The following is a 22686-nucleotide window of genomic DNA, read 5'->3' on the forward strand; positions in this document are numbered from 1 at the left end:
TACCATAATACCATGTGTAGGCGTACAAGCTGGAGGACAACGTCCAGCAAGCAACTCAATGCACCAAATAGCACAGAAGTTTGTAGGACAATTCCCAGCGACCCAGTGCACCAGAAAACTCAGTACACCGGAAAGGCATGGTGGGAACAATACCATAATACCATGTGTAGGCGTACAAGCTGGAGGACAACGTCCAGCAAGCAACTCAATGCACCAAATAGCACAGAAGCTTGTAGGACAATTCCCAGCGACCCAGTGCACCAGAAAGGCATGGTGGATACCATGTGCAAGCACACAAGCTGGATGACAACGTCCAGCAGCAACTCAGTGCACCAAATAGCACAGAAAGAGGGGACCCCAATAATTCAAGTCTCCACCCGGATGTAGCCTCACCTCCTGCCCAAGTTTTTTTTTAAATGCACATTTTAGCCCTGATGAATATGTAACCACTTCCCACTGAAGGACGTTCCTGTACGTCCTTGGGTTTCAGTGGTTATAATGGGACGATGCCTGCACCTACAGGCCTCATCCCGGTACCATTGTTTTCAGCCAGAGATTCTCTACAATGCAGAAGTGATCCGAGTGGCTAATTAGCCACTCAATCACTTTTGCGGGTGGCGGAAGAAGGTTCCACCCCCCTCCCGCCGCCTCTCCGGTCCCATCGCGGAGGCCGGGTGCGATGCGGCCAGCAGCAATGGCTGCCCTGTTCAGAGAGAGAGGAACTGACGTCATTCCCGTCTCTGTGTAACCTTGGAAACTGGGAGCGATGATCAATTCATCACTTCTGGTTCCGCCTCTTTGTTTCCCCAACCACCAGCGGCCAGGAAAGCAGCCAACCAGACCAATCTCAGTCTGATCAGCTGCATGGAGGGCCAGAGGAGAGATTTGGGGTCTAATAATAGGATCTGTCACAGGCCATGCTGTCACAAGGAAAGTTAGTATTAAAAAAAAAAAAAAAAAAAATTAAATAAAAAAAAGTAAAACATTTTTTTTTGTATAAAATAAATAATAAAAAAACAAATCAAGTGTTACTCCTGCACTAATAGAAGTAATGATTTGCACAATGCATCAAAGTGAACTGTAAGACAATAAAGGAAGAGTCCATGGGGGAAAGGAGTCCAATAGGGAGTCCAAGATATAGGTGATGAATTAGATGATGTGACCTCCACCAAACACCAACATTAATGGCCTCTTACCAAAATCATATGATCCCTATTACAGGGATCTCAATGCGCTTTTGACAAGGACTCCTCACACACCACAGCAAATGGACAGATAAGAAATCTCCTCCAACAGGAAATGCCTCTGCATGCCCAGAACCGATCCTCTCATGGGAGTGATATTGGACCCAATGGCACAAAAAAGAAGAAAAGACTTCTATATGTTCATACCATAGGGACTATAGGATTTAACCCTATAGATCCACTGGGTTTCCAGTTGGGATACACCACGTGTTCGGTTACTACACCTCCAGCTGCTAGTGTACCTGTCAATACCCATGAAGATTGTGCCGGTAGGGTCCCTCCCGTGATACTGGTCGTAATGCCGGGACACGCTATGTTTGGGGAACCCTTTGATGATGTTCCCCACATGCTCATTAAGCCTTACCCGTAGCTTACGTACAGTACGGCCAATATAATCCAAACTGCAAGGGCATCTCAAAAGATACACAACATGTGTAGTAGAACATGTTATGAAGGGTTTAATCTCAAAAAGTTGCTTCGGATATAGGTTCCGGGGAACATGCAGTCACTTCCTCTACCCATGCAGATGTGTGGTCAGCGTCAGCGGAAGAGAAGGGGATTGGTCGGAGCGTACGCCGCTCCTCCCCTTCCGCCGTTTCTTAGCCATTTAATGTGGGTGTTCGGCGGCGTCAAACCACGCCCCCTGATGACGTCAGGATCTGACGAAACCGGTAGGGGACCGGTAACGTCCGCCCTGTGAACACCTTTCAGCGTCTTTCTGCCTTCAGTCGGAGGTTACCAGGCTACAGCTACCACACTGTCCACTTTCGAGTCCCCCACAGGATATTGACCGTTGATGCCTGTTTTTATCGATCAAAATGTGAGTGTTTTATTGGCTTTTCGCACATTAAATTGCTTGTGTTTAAATATACTGCACCCTGAGGAGTCTTTACTTCTTTTTTGTGCCATTGGACCCAATAGGTTTGCCAGCTGAACACTTCAAGGCCAAAACACAATACCTTATAAATACATATTTATAATCATTCAAGTAGTGCAGCGCAAACAATAAAAATATATAAACTAAAATAAAACATTCATAAAATCATGAATGAATCCTTCTCATAAAAATCCACATATCCATGACCACTGTGAATAAGTTCTTCCGAATGAGGCATGCAGGTGTCATTGCGAGAATCCCTCCACCACAAACATAAGCAGCCTCTCACCTCCTTGCTAAGACCAATAGGTCTAAATACACCTCCTCCATTGGGGTCACAGATTCTTTAGTACTCAACAGTAGCGGTGACAGCTCGTCCGAGATATGTAAAATAAATAAGGCAATATCTAGTGCTCTCCGTTTAACTTTAAACTTCAATAAAGCAGGTTAAAAAACGTACAAGCATAGCACTTGTGACAAGTGCGAATTATCAGCGCTCTTTGTATAATTGGTATACTATAAGGATGGCCGCGGGTGACGTCACAGGTAGCTCCACCCCCGTACACGGTACATCCTGGGTACATCCTTTCGAGCCCCATGGTAACCAGACACCTCCGATCAAAGCAAACTTATTTAACAGCCCGGCTCTCCGGCTTTACTAGTGGGATGAAGACCAATAGGGATAAACCTCTATTCATGATCACTCCCTAATCATCAATTACTAGTCAGCACTGTAATGGACACAATAAAATCTTGACAGAGATAATTAATAGCCCTCTCTTTTATTATCGCTAGTTTATATAAGATAACACCAATCAAGGAGAAACATATATAATGTTAGGGGTTCTGTAGAACTATTTGTTTTCTACCTAAGATACATAAGGCTGCATTCACATGTCAGCTTATAATCGCGGGCAGAACCGCCGCGGTTCCGCCCGCGATTCGGAGATTTATTGCAAATCGCGGGACGCCTAGCGTTGCCCGTTGATTTGCAATAGCCCCCCAAACGCCGAGCGATGTTGCCGCGATTTACGCCCGCCGAATCGCGGCAACATCGCGCAAACAAAATCGCGGGACGCAATACGCTCCAAAAAAGTACAAGAGCTTCTTTGGAGCGTATTGCGTCCCGCGATTTTGTTTGCGCGATGTTGCCGCGATTCGGCGGGCGTAAATCGCGGCAACATCGCTCGGCGTTTAGGGGGCTATTGCAAATCAACGGGCAACGCTAGGCGTCCCGCGATTTGCAATAAATCTCCGAATCGCGGGCGGAACCGCGGCGGTTCTGCCCGCGATTATAAGCTGACATGTGAATGCAGCCTAAGAGTACAGAACAACCCCCCGATCGCCCAATAGTTAATAAGATCGACTCGGTTACTGAAAGACTGGGACAGTACATTTATTTTTTTACTCCAACCCTTGGTTACTAAAACTGATGCTTGCCCTAAAGAAACTAAACATATTATATGGGCGTGGCCAAGATGGCGATCTGAGAGGGCGTGTCTGCTGGATTTCTTGTAATATCTCCTGCTCCTGGGCTCTCTCCTCCCTGCACGGCGGCCTGCTAACATACTCAGGGCTGCTGTTAGAAATCACAGGGCCCCATACAGCCTACCGGGCAGCACCCCCTCCCCGAATATATCAAGACAATACTTTCACTAAAAATACACTAAAATCATTATTAGCGGGCAGAAACATAACAGTGAACTTGTGTGAATTAGTCCTTTTTAATTGTTTTTTACATTAAAAAAAATATATATATGATTCATTTTAAAAATTTTAAAAATGTTTACAATTATTTTAAATTTGAAAATTTCTTTAACCACTTCAAAACAGTGCACTTTCACCCCTCTTCCTGCCCAGGCCAATTTTCAGCTTTCAGCGCTCTCACATTTTGAATGACAATTGCGCGGCCATGCTACTCTGTACCCATATGAAATTTGTATCTTTTTTTCACACAAATAGAGCTTTCTTTTGGTGGTATTTAACCTCCCATACATACATACATACATACATACACATATATATATTTTTGAATTTGCCGTCGGTTCCACCCCCCTGCGACGCAACACTCGCAGGGAACGGAGGCCGGGGCACACAGCATCAGGCGGAAGATCAGGACGCCGTACACTGCCGGAATACATCGCGGGATCCCGGGGACAAGGTAAGTAACCTCTTCCAGGATCCAGCGATTTCTCCCTGGTGGTACCCCGAGTGTGGCTTGGGGTAACCGATAATGCCACTGAAAATTCCACCCTGAGCCACACTCTGGAATACCGCCAGGGAGGTTAATCACCGCTGTTTTTTTTTTTATTTCTTACAAAAAGAAAAAAAAAGACAGAAAATTTTGAAAAAAAAAAAAAAGTTTTTCTTATTTTCTGTGAGTAAATTTTGAAAATAAATAATTTTTCTCCTTCACTAATGTGCGCTGATGAGGCGGCACTGATGGGCACGGATGAAGTGGCACTGAGAGGCGACACTGACAGGCGGCACCATCAGTGCCCATAGTGTTGCCAGTCAGTGCCTGCTCATCTAGGCAGACTGGCAGCACTATGGGCACTGATGGTGGGCACTGTGGGCATTGATGGTGGGCACTGATTGGCACTCTATTGCAATTTTCTGTAATCAGGGCACTGATGATCAGTGTCCTGATTACATGTCCTTGTCTCCCCTGTGAGGAGGAGCCGCTGATCGGCTCACACTCTGACAGCGTGAGGCGAGGAGAGCCGAATAACGGCACTTCCTCATTTACATGTGACCGGCTGTGATTGGACACAGCCGATCACATGGGTAAAGAGTCATGTAATTCTTTTATTGCTTCCCACATTTTTTAGCCCCTATTACTTGCTGTACTATGATGCTCGCATTCCCATTGCTAGTTCTTGTTGGGTATTGTTCTGTAACCTGTTGAACTGCATATAGATTTCTCACTCTTCTCGGACTATGATACATAGTGACTGCCTACGCTGCGAGTGTCTTTTTCCTACGTTAATATTTTGTAATTGCAGTAGGACAATTGTGACTGTTATGCCTATGTGAACGGTATTTCTTTCTGTACCTTTGATGTTTTTTTTAATTTCTCATAAAAAATCTCAATAAAAACCATTGAAAATAAAGAGTCATGTAATTGACTATTTACTGAGATCAGGGTCACGCCGTGTCCTAGCAACACGGCACGGCCACGATCGCCGCTCTGCGCGCCCCCGCGAGAGAGGCTGTTTTGGTGCACTGGCATAGGATGGCATCCCAGAACAATAGGTGTTATTGTTTTTACAGGACAGGGGAGTAGCACTGCAGCACAGCGGGTTGGGGGGGGGGGGGGTTTGCACAGTGAAGGGTGCGCACACAGGTAGAGGGGGGAATCAGGAGCAGGCAGAACAGAGAGGGGGAATCTGTGTCGGAGAAGCAATTACAGGAACAATGCTTTGTGCCTGTGTCTCTCCCTGCAGTAGCTGAAAGCTGGCAGGAGTGGGAGAAACTGTCTTTGAGCTGCTGTGTAGAGCCACACAGGGCTTCCTTCAGTAATTGCTTCTCTGCCCAACTGCACCAATTCCCAATGCTGTTGGGGCCCCCCTGTGTGCCTGGGCCCCCTACAGGAGGACTGGTGGTCCCCCCCCCCTATCAGCGGCCCTGACAATAGTCACCAGGACAAATAGTAAATGGTCTATCTCCCCAGTAAAGCCTAATACACAAGCCCAGCAGGTTGAATGAAAAAAAACTGTCAGTTCCGGTCGGAGTCGCTCTACTAACAATCCGCTGGTCTGTGAAGTGGTTTTGTACAGAGCAACCCAGATCATCCTCTTCTCGGGTCCCTCTTCTGTGCTCCTGGCCCCTTCATCCTGTTGAGTGCCCCCACAGCAAACAAAAAGTACCCCGCATAGGCACAGGCATAAGGAGCTCTAAAGCTGGCAAAGAGTCTAGGCAGTGGCATTTGTTTGGATCACAGTGGCAGTAGCACTCTCACTGCATGTGCAGTCCTTCATACTGCCTGGTATTGACCATCCCACATTGCCTTTCGTTCCACCCACTGGTGGCACCCACCATCCCTCCTTTCCCCAAATTGAGCTCCAGCTCCTAGGGGCTTGCATAAAGAGAGATCCTTAGTATCCAATGTTGGCAGCCTATATACGGCGTATGCCGTGGGAACCAGTCTATATGCAAGGGGCACCTGGCGTTGGCCGACTGTTTTCATCTGTATTATTTTTTGTCTTGTCTTCCGTTCTTTGTTGGATGTTACTTATAAAACATAGGTGCAGCCATTGGTTAATCCTTATCAGGTGTTCCCTGTCTTTTTTCAATAAAGGTTTTTTAAGTTCCTTACCACATCCTACGGCCTAGATTCTTTGCCAGCTTTAAAGCTCCTTAATGCCCGTGCCGATACGGGGTACTTTTTGTATGCATGTTCCTAGCTAGATACACCCACTGGTGATGGCATTGATGGGATATCTTTAAACATTGGCTCAATTGTTACACACATTTTTTATATATATGCCCCCATGGCAAGCAGCTAGCTATGGGGGCACCCGAGACAAACCGCTGCTCCGTGTGTCCATTTATACATGGAGCCGTGGCCCAGCCCCACCCATCTCAGCCAATGAGGAGGGAGAGTCTTGGGCAGAACTCTGCTGGAGCGAAAAGGGCTCAGGTAAGTATTGGGGGGGGGGGTGCTAAGGGAGGCTGCTGCACACAGAAGGCTTTTTATCTTAATGCATAGAATGCATTAAGATAAAAAACCCTTCTGAGTTCTGACTTTACAACCACTTTAACAGAGCTTCTATCCTTCCCTACTCTATCCAAACTAGTGATCGACCGCCATCGTTTTTTTTATTGCCGATACCGATATTTTGGTCATCGCATGTCAATATTGATATTTTCGTACATTAAAAAATATATATATATTTTGTACATTATTTTTTTTTTTTTTGACAGGTACTCTTGTGGAGGGATCTGGGTGTCTAAAAGACCGCTAACCCCCCCTTTGCACTTAAAAGCATTCAAAACGCCAAGTTTGGCTGTTTTGAATGCTGTCATTTTTTTTTTAATTTGACGCCGAGTACCGGGAAGTGATGTCATGACATCACTTCCGAGTTTTCACATGGGTCTTCGGTGGCCGTGCAGGCTGGTTGCTCAGGTCTCCCGGTGGGACGAGAGACCCGGGTGAGCCGCGGAAGGTGGCGGAAGGGGGGTCCCTCCCGCTCCTTGTAATGACAGCCGAGCGGCTTCTCAGCCGCATCGGTTGGCATTACAAGACAGCCGACCGTCGGCTATGGACGCCGGTACCGGGGTGATGCCTCTAGCTGCAGGCATCACTCCAGTACCAGCACTTCCCGAAATATCGGCAATATCTGTAACCTCAGAGGCCGATTCCGATAAATCGGGGAAAGTGCATATCGAACCCTGATATATCGGCTTTGTTTTCTATTATAAAGCCTAAGTTAGGTCATACATAGGGATGATCGAACGGTTCGGGTCGACCATCGGTTCGACCCGAACATTGACTGTTCGAGGTTCGGCCGAATTCCGAACTTTTTCAGCAAAAAGTTCGGAATTCAGCAACCAGAACCCGACCAAAATTCAATGGGACAGGAACTGGGCTTTAAAAGCCCGTGATTGGACCAGAACCATCAGTAAAAGCCAATTGAGTGGGCAGGAGAATGCTAGGAATGTGATTGGAGTGACTAGGGGGTCCAGAGGCCAATCATTAGTGAATATGCCCCCCAGTATATAAAATAGCCCCGCCAAATCTCTACCATTTTAATACAGGGATGTGGAAGAGAGTGGAAGCAGTTCTGTTACTTCTGCTCTCAAAGTGTCATTTAGCAATTATTAGTGTGAGGAAAGGGATATCTAGTGTAGTTAGGGTACTATTTTCCACTATAGTTAGATTTAATAATCTAGTTTCTGTAGGGAAAGTGTTAAGTGTAAGGGGACCGTAGTGTAGTGTAGGGTTAACTGACTCTGACTGCTATGGCAGGGTGACAAAACCCTTCCATTTCAGGGTGAACGCTATCAGGGCCGTCTTTAATATGGATTGGACCCTGGGCAAACATTTTCTTGCCCCCCCCCATGTAATTTAGCTCTCCACCCCAACATCTCAATCTCTGTGGAAAAGTTTTGCACAGAGCAGCACCAATCCTTCTCTTCTGGGGTCCCCCAACAGCATTTCTTCTTACACAAATCACAGTACCCCTTATCACATCACAGCGCCCCATTACATTGCAGCAATTTTCACGTCAATGTGTGGTATGATTTAAACCTGCTGGAGGACCAGTTTTTTTTATTTGTAAATTACTTTACTACTGCTTTAGGCCTGATTTACATGTATGCAGGTTGGCGGCCCACATTTTAGAAGGGCACAGCATCCTATTCATTTGAATGGGCTACTATGCCTGCGTTTCCCGTAGAAAAAAGGTGCATGCAGCATTTTAAAATTGCAGTGGCCTTGAAATCCATCCTGCTTTTGCACCATGCGACTTACCTGCAGTTTCTTCACTGGCAAGCTTGCTGCATTTTTTGGTATGTGGGCCATGCATTTAAAAAACACAGTGCATTTGCATGACACAGTTAACGTAAATGCACTGTGTTTTTAAATGCATGGCCCACATACCTAAAAATGCAGCAAGCTTGCCAGTGAAGGAACTGCAGGTAAGTCGCATGGTGCAAAAGCAGTATGGATTTCAAGGCCACTGAAATTTTAAAATGCTGCATGCACCTTTTTTTTCTGCGGGAAACGCAGGCATAGTAGCCCATTCAAATGAATAGGATGCTGTGCCTTTGAAAATGTGGGCCACCAACCTGCATACATGTGAATCAGGCCTAAAGTAGGCCCATCAAGCAGTGTCTGGTCTGGTGATGGCACAGCCATGCAGCGTGCTCTCTAATAAATAAATCCTTCTGGACATAGCCTGGAATGGTCAGGATTTACTAAAAGTAACTGGATTAACTACCTATATGGGGAGCCTAGGGAGGAGAAAGACCTAACCGGTCTGGTCCTGGCCAGCTCAGCTCAGATCAGTGGGTGCCTCACAGTGACAGGAGCACTCTGCTATCGGCTCCACTAATTTCCCCAAAAAATGTTGGGACACTTTTTCCAAAAACCCATTGTAGGCGTAATAGTATGTTAATTGGGGGCGGGGCATTCATTTTGTGGGTGTGTCCGAGGACCTAAAAAAAAATGGTGGCGCACAAAGCAATAATGGTAGTGGCTTAAATTATGCTAAATATTGGACGTGGCTTAAATGGTGTGAGCTTAAATAGGGTCTGTGTACATCCACCTGTCCATAGGGATACATGAACCCTGAAACACTGACAGGCAGACCTGATCAGATCCCACTGTGTGATTGGGGCCTTAGAGTCAGCAAGGAGTGACTTTGAGAAATTGTTTTTAAAACTGCACTGCCCAATTTCTCACAGTCTGGTGACTGCTAGATAAAAAAAAAAAAACCTTTACCTTCATTTTTTTAAAGTGCCCCTGTAACATCAGAGCCCTCCTTTACCATCAGAGCCCCCCTCCCCTTACCATCAGAGCCCCCCTTACCATCAGAGCCCCCCCTCCCTTTACCATCAGAGCCCCCCTTACCATCAGAGCCCCCCTTAACCATCAGAGCCCTCCTTTACCATCAGAGCCCCCCTCCCCTTACCATCAGAGCCCCCCTTACCATCAGAGCCCCCCCTCCCTTTACCATCAGAGCCCCCCTTACCATCAGAGCCCCCCTTAACCATCAGAGCCCTCCTTTACCATCAGAGCCCCCCCTCCCCTTACCATCAGAGCCCTCCCCCTTACCATCAGAGCCCCCCCTTACCATCAGAGCCCCCCCTCCCCTTACCATCAGAGCCCCCCTTACCATCAGAGCCCTCCTTTACCATCAGAGCCCTCCTTTACCATCAGAGCCCCCCCTCCCCTTACCATCAGAGCCCTCCCCCTTACCATCAGAGCCCCCCCTCCCCTTACCATCAGAGCCCCCCCTCCCCTTACCATCAGAGCCCCCCTTACCATCAGAGCCCTCTTTTACCATCAGAGCCCCCCCTCCCCTTACCATCAGAGCCCCCCCTCCCCTTACCATCAGAGCCCCCCTTACCATCAGAGCCCTCCTTTACCATCAGAGCCCCCCCTCCCCTTACCATCAGAGCCCCCCCTCCCCTTACCATCAGAGCCCCCCTTACCATCAGAGCCCTGCTTTACCATCAGAGCCCCCCCCTCCCCTTACCATCAGAGCCCCCCTTACCATCAGAGCCCCCCCTCCCCTTACCATCAGAGCCCTCCCCCTTACCATCAGAGCCCTCCTTTACCATCAGAGCCCCCCCCTTTTTACCATCAGAGGCCCCCTTTACATTCAGAGCCCCTCTTAACCATCAGAGTCCTCCTTTATATTCAGAGTCCTCCTTTACATTCAGAGCCCTCCTTTACCATCAGAGCCCCCCCCTTACCATCAGAGCCCCCCTCCCCTTACCATCACAGCCCCCCCCTACCATCAGAGCCCCCCCCCTCTAACCATCAGAGCCCTCCTTTACCATCAGAGACCTCCTTACCATCAGAGCCCCCCTTCCCTTACCATCAGAGACCTCCTTACCATCAGAGCCCCCCTCCCCTTACCATCAGAGCCCCCCCTTACCATCAGAGCCCCCCTCCCCTTACCATAAGAGCCCCCCTCCCCTTACCATAAGAGCCCCCCCTCCCCTTACCATCAGAGCCCCCCCTCCCCTTACCATCAGAGCCCCCCCCCCCTTTTTACCATCAGAGGCCCCCTTTACATTCAGAGCCCCTCTTAACCATCAGAGTCCTCCTTTATATTCAGAGTCCTCCTTTACATTCAGAGCCCTCCCTTAACCATCAGAGTTCCCCCCTTACCATCAGAGCTCCCCCTCCCCTTACCATCAGAGCTCCCCCTCCCTTTACCATCAGAGCTCCCCCCCCCCTTACCATCAGAGCCCTCTTTTATCATCAGAGCACCCCCTTACCATCAGAGCCCTCCTTTACCATCAGAGACCTCTTTTACCATCATAGCCCCCCTTAACCATCAGAGTCCTCCTTTATAGTCCTCTTTTATATTCAGAGTCCTCTTTTACATTCGGAGCCCCCCTTAACCATCAGAGTCCCCCTCCCTCAACCATCAGAGCCCCCCCCCCCTTAACCATCAGAGTCCCCCCCCCTTAACCATCAGAGTCCCCCCCCCCTTAACCATCAGAGTCCCCCTTACCCTCAGAGCCCCCACTTACAGAAAGAGCCCTCCCAATGCTGGAACTGTGCATTGTGGGGAAGGAGAGGAGGAAAGAAGAGACCATTACATTCTAGATCAGACATCACAGGGCAGATGAAGAGGGGGCTGGGCAGATGGAAACAACAATGGTTCTACTTACAAGCTGAGATGAGGGGAGCAGCACTGCAGTGAAGAGTAGAATAGTCTATGCTGGGACTCTGGCCACCATATTGCTGTCATGTGCCTGCCAAGCATAGGAGGAGGTTGAAAATACCGCGGGAATGGCACACAGTGACTCTCACTGGACCAACCTCCCACTGATGTCACCATTGGAGCCTGTATAATACAGGATGGCTGCATCCCTGTCCCCGCCCACTCACACAGCATAGGGCTAGGCAGTAAGGAGAAGACAGGCTCCACCTAGAGGATGTTCTACCACAGAGCCTGGCCAATGAAAGTTACTGCTGGGGGAGGAGATTTGTCCCGATCTCTGTCCACATAAGCAGCAATGTAATGTCCATAGAGTTGTGAGGGCATACATAGCTTCATGCTACACCGGCTTCTGTGCGCAGAAAGTTTGCAGTGGCGACAGACCGGTAGATTTACAGCGCCGATGGGGCTCCTGATTTGGGGCTTAAGGGGCAGCTCTGCTTTGGGCCCCTAAAGATTGACAGGGCCCTGGGCAGCTGCCCCTTTTGCCCTGCGGTAAAGACAGCCCTGACCGCTATAGAGAAAAGATAGTTTCTCTTAGAACACTTATAGAACCGGATAGTGGCTTCGCCCCTGTCACCCTGCTTTTTGTTGCAGGCGTTTATAGGGCTTTTTTGAGGACATGTTTGGAGTCAGGCATGACATCTGTGTAGGGGTATATATACACACACACACGTATGTATATATACACATATATAGGTGTGAAAGTAGCAGAACACTATGCTTGCGCTAATGAAATAATTAACACCCATATGGCTTCTCTGCTATAACACCTATATATGTGTATAAATACATAGAAGTGTGTGTGTGTATATATACCCCTATACAGAAGTTCAGATGTTATGCCTGCCTCCAAAGACCCCCAAAAAATGCCCAAAAAAAACGCCTGCAACAACACACCTGGGCGGTTTTTTTGGCATCTTTGGGGGGGTCTTTGGAGGCAGGCATAACATCTGAACTTCTGTATAGGGGTATATATACACACACACTTATATGTATTTATACACATACACATATATAGGTGTTATAGCAGAGAAGCCATATGGGTGTTAATTATTTCATTAGCGCAAGCATAGTTTTCTGCTACTTTCACACCTATATATATGTGTATGTGTATATATACATACGTGTGTGTGTGTGTGTATATATATATATATATATATATATATATATATATATATATATATATATATATATATATATATATATATATATATATATATATACCCCTACACAGAAGTTCTGATGTTATGCCTGCCTCCAAAGACCCCCAAAAAATGCCCAAAAAAACGCCTGCTACTAAACCGGCAAGGTGTGAAAATAGCGGAGCCACTATCCTGTTCTTTTGCAATTCTAATACAAACAAACTTTTTTTTTCTGGTTCTGGACATGCTACAGAGCTGAAACTTCACAGGTACACTTTTTAGACCCACCAGACACTAAATCCAAAAGAAATCTTATTTTTTTTTTTTCAATAATTGGCTCTCTATCAAAAATGAAAATTTTTAAGAACTTTTTTTTTTGTGTGATTAATAGTCCCTGGGGCATGACCCAGAACCCTAGGCACTTTTTAGGGGCATTTATTGGGTTTTAGGGCATCAAAATGGTGTTTTTTGATTACCGAAGTTTGGGTCCCATTGATTTCAATGGGGTTCTGAAATCCGGGCCGAACTTTCAGGAAGTTCGGGTGTTCTGGTCGAACCGAACTTTTGAAAAGTTCGATCATCCCTAGTCATACACGGTTCGAACTGTGTATGGGCAGGCTGAATGTACCTCAACTTGGGTACAACCAGCATGCCAGGTTTTATCTGCGATTATCCCTAGCAATAATCACTGTCTTTTCCCAGCAGGAGAAGACAATGGCCTGGCAGAAGGGATTCCCCCATCAACACTGTCTATGTTGATGGGGGAATGGAGCAAATTTCCTTGTTCTGTGTATGGCCGGCCTAACTTTAGAAAGAGTGGAGAAGAGTTAAAATTTTAGCCATGTTTTATTTTTGGACAAACCTCTCAAGCAGCTTCAAGGCCACCATCAATCAGAGCAACCCAAACTAGCACAGGAGACTCATTGCTTCTCAGCAGATTTCCAAGGCCAATCTGCGTCACACTGGCTGGCTGCCCTGAGAGACCATGAAGGTTAAAAACGTCTTTGGTTTTACTAAAAGCAACTCACTTCAATCTGCAGCCAGCCATTGTTTTCTAGAACTACTGTACAATTTTTCTCCTTGAAGCCATAGCAGCAATCTTCACCCTGCTCCTGCAATTACATCACTACCTCCACTAGAAGCCTGCAGAGAAAAGGAGGTCATATTACTGGTAACCTGTTCAATGGAAGATGGCATCCTTGGCATTCCCTTGTGTTTACTGTAACTCTTGGTAAGATACTTGCAAAGAATGCAGGACGAGAGGCAGACCCTCTTTAGAATGACCTGTTTATGATATCTACAGGACAGAAGATAGTAAGGGGGTGGATATTGTATTTTATTTTTTGCGGTCTTCATCTAATTGAGGAGATTTCCCCTTACTTCCTGTCTAGGAAACCAGAAGAGAAGGGAAATCTCCACCTATGGTCACTAGAGTATAGAAAGGGTGAATCTCCTCAGGAGTGGCATAGACATCAGGGAGTTATAAATGTTCCCTATTTCATCAAAAACCAAAAGGAACATTTTGACTTTAGATACACTTTAACCACTTAAGCCCCGGAAGATTTTACCCCCTTCCTGACCAGGGCCTATTTTGCGATTCGGCACTGCGTGACTTTAACGGACAATTGCACGAGCGTGCGATGCTGTACCTAAATTAATTTGAAGCCCTTTTTTTCCCCACAAACAGAGCTTTCTTTTGGTGGTATTTGATCACCTGTGCGATTTTTACTTTCTGCGCTATAAAACAAAAAAAAAAAAAAAAAGAGTGTAAATTTTGCAAAAATAACAATAGTTTTCAATTTTTTTTATATGAAATTCCCCAAAAAAAAAAAATGTAAAAATCAAAATTTTTTTAACATTTTAGGCCAATTTGTTTTCTGCTACATATGTTTGGTAAAAAAAAAAAAAAAGCGTATTTTGATTGGTTTTGCGTTTACTAACTAAGGGAATGATTTTTGTCATTTTTTTTTTTTTTTTTTTTAACGCGTAATGGCGGCGATCTGCGATTTTTTTTGCGGTACCGCGACATTGCGGCGGACAGATCGGACCCTTTACTGACATTTTTGACACTTTTGGGGTTACCAGTGACATTATTACAGTAATCAGTGCTATACATATGCACTGTTACTGCAAAATGACACTGGCAGGGAAGGGGTTAACTTTATTGGGGAAGGAGGGGTTAAGTGTGTCCCTAGGGGCGTGCTTCTAACTGTGATTGGACATGCCTACTGGTGTAGGAACAGTGATCAACGGTCCTACATAGTAGAACCGTATGATCACTATTCATACACAGGGGAGAATGACAGGCGGCTTGTTTATATTAGCCGCCTGCCTTTCTCCCTTCACGGCGGACCAGTCCACCAGTCACACGCACGGTCTTCCCAGGGAACGAGTCGGGGCTAGCTCGCGCCTCCGCGGGCGCGCGCTCGCCCGCTATTGGCTCACAAGCAAGTGACAGGCTAGTGACGTACCGGTACGTCACTTTGCCTGGCCGGGGCTGACCGCCGCAGTATATGTACTTGCGGCGGGCGGCAACCGGTTAACCCAATTCCTGCAATGTACACCATATCAGCTCATGCACACGGGTGCCAAATGGACCTATAATCCATCTGTACTGCAGATTTTACACTACATTTACAACTACATTTTTATGTATGTTATGCTATGGGCCCATGCTCACAACTGCACATAGATCCTTGATCTCTAAATTTCTAGTTGTTCTCCGCTGCAAAGAAAAAAAAAAAAACGAACATAAAAATCTGCATCCAAGGTCCTGTGCATGAAACGCATTTAACTCTGTATGCATGTTAACATTTGTGCTAACATTTACAGAATACATACATGTAAATCTATGCTATTGGCCCTAAATACCAAGAACAAAAGGAGGTAGGGAGCCGTGCGCACGAGCCCTTTGGCCATCACATCTATCTGAACTTGTTGGACATCCATCTCTAAACAATGGACATTATCATGGAGTTAACCAATTGAAACTTCACTCTTGGACACTTGGATGGCTTTCCAAAACATTTTGGTGTGTGTCTATGGGAATTTGTGTTCATGTAGCCAAAATAGCATTTGTGAGATCAGGTACTGATGTTGAAAGAGAAGATCTGGCTCACCATTGGCCTTCTAATTCAACTCAAAGATGTTTGGTAGGGTTGAGGTTGGCACTCTGTGCCTTTAAATCAAACTCCTAAAACCTTGTCTTCGTGGAGCTGGCTTTGACCATACGACCCATTCATGCTGGAACAGAGACTGTTGGCCAACGTTGGAAGTGCATTTTTGAGTTCCTCCACAGCTAACTTATCAAAACATGTCTCTAATGAGCTGATTTTGAGCACAGGGGCACAGTCGAGCTGGAACAGAAAACTGTTTGCCAATGTTGGAAGTGCATGCTTGAGCTTCTCCGCACCGAACCCATCAAACCATGTCTCTATGGAGCTGGCTTTGAGCACAGGGGCACAGTCATGCTAGAACAGAAAATTGTTGGCCAAGGTTGGAAGTGCACATTTGAGTTCCTTCACCTCAAACCCAACAAACCATAGTTCTATGAAGCTGGCTTTGAGCATAGGGGCACAGTCATGTTGGAACAGAGGCTGTTGGCCAAGGATGGAAGTGCAAACTTAAGTTCCTGCCCAGCTACTTTATCAAACCAGGTCTATATGTAGCTGGATTGGGCATAGGGACATTGGCATCCTGGAAAATAAACTGTTGGCCAAGGTTGGAAGTGCACAGTTGGGTTTTTCCACAGGTAACTCATCAAACCATGTCTCTGTGGAGCTGGCTTTAAGCACAGGTGCACAGTCATGCTGGAACAGAGACTGTTGACCAAGGTTAGATGTGCATTTTTGAGTTCTTTCATAGGTAAAGCCCCGTACATACGATAAGAAATTCGGAAGGGAAATTTCGTCCGGCGACCGATCTGCCGATTTTCAGATTGTTAGTATGGTGCTTTCGACAGCCGACTCCGACTTTTCGGCTGACAAAATCCTGATGTGCAGGCATTAAAGTTTTTGTCCTCCGTCAACACACATCCGATTTTCGTCTCATTAGTACAGATTTCGACGGGGAAAAATCTTATGAGCAAGACTAGGCATGCTCAGAGATGAAAGAACACATAGAAAGCAATCCAACACATCACTTCTAAAGTAGAATTCTGACTTACGGGAAAATTCGTGTGCAGTCTAGAGCACATTCCAACCAACGGACACGCACTCTGGACAAAAGACGGACGACCGGTCGGCGGAAATTCGTTGCGTGTGTACGAGGCTTAACTCATCATACCATTTCTCTACAGAGCTGGATTTGATCACAGGGGCACAGTCGTGGTGGAACAGAAAGCTGTTGGCCAAGGTTGGAAGTTCAAATAGGTGCAAACTTCCAACATCACGTACCAATGTTGGAAGAGAAGATCTGGCTCACATTTGGCCTTCTAATTCATCCCAAATGTGTTTAGTAGGGTCGAGGTTGGCGCTTTGTACAGGCCACTAACGTTCCCCTACAGAGAACTCAGCAAGCCATGACTTTATGGAATTGGGCAGAGTCGTGCTGAAACAGAAAACTGTTGCCCATGTTTGGAAGGGCATACTTGAGTTTCTCTACCCCAAACTCATCAAACTATGTCTTCATGGAGCTAGCTTTGAGCACAGGGGCACCATCATGCTGAAGGGCCTTCCCTAAATTTGTTCCACAAGGTTGTCTAAAATGTCTTTGTATGATGTAGTATTAGCAATATCTTTCACTGGAAACACCTAGGCTCAGTAAAGGCCTGTCCACATTTGGTGTATTTATCTAAGCATGAGACGACTACACTTGAAAGGAAAAAAAAATGGAGTTGGCCTTTTTATCAGACAAGGAATTTTCTTTACTGTAATCAACTTCAAAAACGTAACTGGGCATGAAAACACAAAATCAGGTCAACATGTAAATTGATGTTGTCAGCTCCCACCTTAGCTGGTCTCCGATGATGACTATTTCCCCCGCCTGCTCCCGCTCCGTGGCTGTCTTCAGGACTGCAAGGCTGACCGAATCCATCTCTGCTGGGACAAACCAAACAGGAATTGAAAGAGCCATTGATGAGATGCCAGCAATACCCGACATTTCAAACCCGTCTCTAGCCAGTCATTCAAGGCTCATTTCCCTACACGCGCACGCCTTACCACAAAGCCCAATGGCTGCATTTAGCCCATACACTGCTGCTTTCTGTGTCACTCATTGACTACTAAACCCTCTAAAGAGCTCATACACGGCAATCTTTGTTCATTCACTAACACATGAGCCATAGGACTCTGCACAGGGACATTTAAGAGGAAGGCCAACCTAGAAAGAAGGAGTTAAGTTACGATGACCACAAGCTGCAAAACATTTTTTTAACCACTTAAGCCCCGGAAGATTTTACCCCCTTCCTGATCAGGGCCTATTTTGCGATTCGGCACTGCGTGATTTTAACGGACAATTGCGCGGTCGTGCGACGCTGTACCTAAACAAATTTGACGTCCTTTTTTTTTCCCACAAACAGAGCTTTCTTTTGGTGGTATTTGATCACCTGTGCGATTTTTTGATCATGCGCTATAAACAAAAAAAGAGCGACAATTTTGCAAAAATAACATTTTTCACATTTTTTTATATGAATTTCCCCCCCAAAAAAATGTAAAAATCCTAATTTTTTAACATTTTAGGCCAATTTGTTTTATGCTACATATGTTTGGTAAAAAAAAAATAAAAAAAAATAAAATCGCAAAAAGCGTATTTTGATTGGTTTCCGCAAAAGTTATTGCGTTTACTAACTAAGGGAAAGATTTTTGTCATTTTTGTTGTTTTTTTTTTTTTTAAAGAGTAATGGCGGCGATCTGCGATTTTTTTTGCGGGACTGCGACATTGCGGCGGACAGATCGGACCCTTGACTGACATTTTTTACACTTTTGGGGTTACCAGTGACATTACAACAGTAATCAGTACTATACATATGCACGGTTAATGTACAAATTACACTGGCAGTTAAGGAGTTAACTTTTTTTGAGAGGGAGGGGTTAAGTGTGTCCCTAGGGGCGTGATTCTAACTGTGATTGGCTGTGGCTGTGTGTGTAAGAACAGAGATCAGCGGTCCTACATAGCAGAAACGTTTGATCTCCATTCTTACACAGGGAAGAATGACAGGCGGCTTTGTTTACATTAGCCGCCTGCCTTTCTCCCGCTGTAACGGACGATCACAAGTGACCGGCGGACATCGGGTCCACTGGGCACACGCGCGGGGGTGTCCGTGAGCGAGCGGGTGGCGCACGCTCGCTCCCTAGAGCCTCACAGGCTAGCGACGTAGTCCTACGTCGCTTTGCCTGTGAGGGGCTGACCGCCGCAGTAAATAGTCGTGCGGCGGTCGGCAAGCGGTTAAAAGCAATCAAATCCTCCCTTGTGTTACTTTACAGCAAAATGAACTCCCGCCTTCCCTTCAGTCTTGACCAGTTGTACAGATTCCCCTCCTGTACTGAAATGACTTACTCTGATTTCACTGCACACTGTGAGCTTCTCACATTATAAAGTACAGTAGGTCAGACACAGTCAGCCTCATTTTCTGGTTGGAGGACATCCAGCATCATCTAGCTCTTTCTTCCCCAGCCTAACCATCACTGGCCCATCCTTTTCATTGATTTGATTTAAGTTCTTTCAAGAACTGAGACTCCACATGTGGACGTTACCTAGGACGATCTGCATGCAAATGCGGCCTGCTTAAGCGGAGTTCCACCCAAAAGTGGAACTTCCGCTTTAGGCAGTTCTAACCCCCTGACATGCCACATTTGGCATGTCATTCTTTTTGGGGGGGAGCGGGTACCTAGTTTTGACAGGTACCCGCTCCCACTTCCGCTCGGAGCGCCACGGCACCCTAAGCGGAAGTTCTCCTCTCCCCCTCCCTCCCTGCAATCTTCTGGGACATGTCAGAGGTCCCAGAAGATTGCTGGCTAATCACGACGCGTAGCGCAACCCGCGCATGCGCAGTGCGTACCTGGCTGTGAAGCCGAAAACTGTCACAGCCGGGTGCCCACACCAGTGATGCCGGCGCCGCAGACAGAGAGAGAGACGAGCGAGGTTTCGGGCGGCCGCATCACTGGACCGTTGGACAGGTGAGTGTGTGTGTTTAGGCTGGAACTCCGCTTTAGGAACACTCACTGCTTCAGACTGACACCCACCCATCAAGGCATTTTGATATTTGTGTAGCACTCTCCTAGGTAGGTGCTAAGCAAAAGCATATATGTGACCCTGTTCTGCTTATCAGGAGGGTCGGATCTGTTAGTTAGCCTGTCACATGTTTCCAGGTGTGACCTGTTGAGTCTGGGGAGTCTCCCCACTGTATCCAATGAGGGACCTTGTTGGACAGTGGAGGAAACCTAGCCAATAGCACACCAGTGTTTAGGACTGTCCCAGTGGGTGGGCATTGCTGTAATTCATCCTGGGATTGGGAATAAATCCGGAGGGGGCATGTGACAGGGTGTCTTTTAGCGGGAGCAAAGTCCTAGGAGGAGGTGGACGGCTGTCTCTCTCCTCCTGCTGAAGTGAGGAAGGCGGTCCAGGCGGTCGGCCTAGGGACCAGGGGTTGAGCTGTGCTGCAGAGGATCCAGTGTGCTGACCAAGTGGAGCTGCTGGGCAGAATACTTCTGGAAAAACAGTGTCATGAGTACTCAAGGATCTGTCCAGGGGTCTGCCTGAGAGAGGGGACCACTCCAGAGGGGTCAAGAGGATCAAGGAGCCAGCTAACCCGGAGAGTTATGGTAAAGGGGGTGCCAAGTTGTAAAGCCCTGAAGATTAGGGGGTGAAGGGGATGCCAGGAAGGGCCCTGAAGTTACTCAGCACTGCAGTCTATAATACAAGTCAGCTACCTCAGCAAAGGAGGGCCTTAGGAAGCTAATAGGACTCTTTCACATTCAAAGGTGAATTAACCACTTGCCAACCGCCGCACGACTATTTACTGCGGCAGTCAGCTGCTCCTGGGCAAACCGATGTAGATCTATGTCGCTCGCCCAGGAGCCTATAGGGGGCGAGCGCGCGCTGCCGGAGGCTTGCTCCCGCCCCCGCTCGTTCACTGAGATCCCCGCGCGTGTGACCGGCGGCTCTGATGTCCGCCGGCCACTCGCGATCCCCCGCAGGAGAGGGAGAAGGACGGACGGCTGATGTAAACACAGCCGTCTGTCATTCTCCCTGATGTTAGCACAGAGGCTATGCGATCCTGCTATGTAGGATCATATGTCTCTGTGATTACATCACAAGCCCTGCCCCCCACAGTTAGAATCACGCCCCTAGGGATACATTTAAACCACTGGTCACCAATAAAGTTAGCCCCTTCCCTGCCAGTGTCATTTTTGCAGTAACAGTGCATATTTATAGTACTGATTACTGTAGTAATGTCACTGGTACCCCCAAAAGTGTCAAAAATGTCAGTCAGGGGTCTGATCTGTCCGCCGCAATGTCTCAGTCCTGCAAAAGAAAAAAAAAAAAAAAAATTGCAGATCGCCGCCATTACTAGTTAAAAAAAAAAAAAAAAACACAATAAAAATGACATAAATCTTTCCCATAGTTAGTAAACGCAATAACTTTTGCGCAAACCAATCAAAATGCGCTTATTGCGATTTTTTTTAACAAAAATATGTAGCAGAAAACAAATTGGCCTAAAATATTAAAAAAAATTTGATTTTTACTTTTTTTTTTGAGAATTTCATATAAAAAAAAAAAAAATTTGAAAAATATTGTTATTTTTTTCAAAATTGTCGCTCTTTTTTTGTTTATAGCACAAAAATTTAAAAAAAAAAAAAAAAAAAAAATCGCACAGGTGATCAAATACCACCAAAAGAAAGCTCTGTTTGTGGGAAAAAAAGGACGTCAATTTCATTTGGATACAGCGTCGCACGACCGTGCAATTACCCGTTAAAGTCACACAGTGCCGAATCGCAAAATATGGCCTGGTCAGGAAGGGGGTAAAATCTTCCGGGGCTTAAGTGGTTAAAAGAGAATCACTCTCTCCATTTGTCCTTTTTACCATCATCAGTAAAAGTAAAAAGAAAAATCCCAATTTTTGGGTTGCCCCAGAAAAGTAGTATAGGGCAAATATTCCAAGGGGGACACTAGTTCTGGTGACCTGGGGGTCCCCAAGAAATTTCCCTAATTTGCAGGGATTTCCTCCCACTTCCTGTTTGGCTACAGGGGAGGAAGTGATGGGAAATCTTCGCAATGAAACAGAGAGGCTGAAAAAATATATCCCCCCTTACTCTATCCAAAATGAAAAAATAAAAAAATAATTTTTGTCTATAGTTCTACTAATACTGTGCCTTGCGAAAGTATTCGGCCCCCTTGAACTTTTCAACCTTTTGCCACATTTCAGGCTTCAAACAAAGATATAAAACTGTAATGTTTTGTGAAGAATCAACAAGTGGGACACAATCATGAAGTGGAACGAAATTTATTGGATATTTCAAACTCTTTTAACAAATAAAAAACTGAAAAATTGGGCGTGCAAAATTATTCAGACCCTTAAGTTAATACTTTGTAGCGCCACCTTTTGCTGCGATTACAGCTGTAAGTCGCTTGGGGTATGTCTCTATCAGTTTTGCACATTGAGAGACTGAAAGTTTTGCCCATTCCTCCTTGCAAAACAGCTCGAGCTCAGTGAGGTTGGATGGAGAGCGTTTGTGAACAGCAGTTTTCAGTTCTTTCCACAGATTCTCGATTGGATTCAGGTCTGGACTTTGACTTGGCCATTCTAACACCTGGATATGTTTATTTGTGAACCATTCCATTGTAGATTTTGCTTTATGTTTTGGATCATTGTCTTGTTGGAAGACAAATCTCCGTCCCAGTCTCAGGTCTTTTGCAGACTCCATCAGGTTTTCTTCCAGAATGGTCCTGTATTTGGCTCCATCCATCTTCCCATCAATTTTAACCATCTTCCCTGTCCCTGCTGAAGAAAAGCCATGCTGCCACCACCATGTTTGACAGTGGGGATGGTGTGTTCAGGGTGATGAGCTGTGTTGCTT

General features: G+C 46.2%; 1 protein-coding gene across 1 annotated transcript in view; it reads right to left on the reverse strand.

Annotated features, from left to right (window-relative positions):
* Positions 1 to 22686, reverse strand: part of DEPTOR (DEP domain containing MTOR interacting protein) — a 195453-nt gene that overhangs the window by 162487 nt on the left and 10280 nt on the right. The window contains exon 2 of the mRNA XM_082258014.1: positions 17619 to 17706. Coding sequence (XP_082114140.1) covers positions 17619 to 17704 — 86 coding nt within the window. The 5' untranslated portion in view covers positions 17705 to 17706. The remainder of the gene's footprint in view (positions 1 to 17618; positions 17707 to 22686) is intronic.

This window comes from Pelophylax lessonae (assembly GCF_965119305.1).
Source record: "Pelophylax lessonae genome assembly, chromosome: 5".
NCBI lineage: Eukaryota > Metazoa > Chordata > Amphibia > Anura > Ranidae > Pelophylax > Pelophylax lessonae.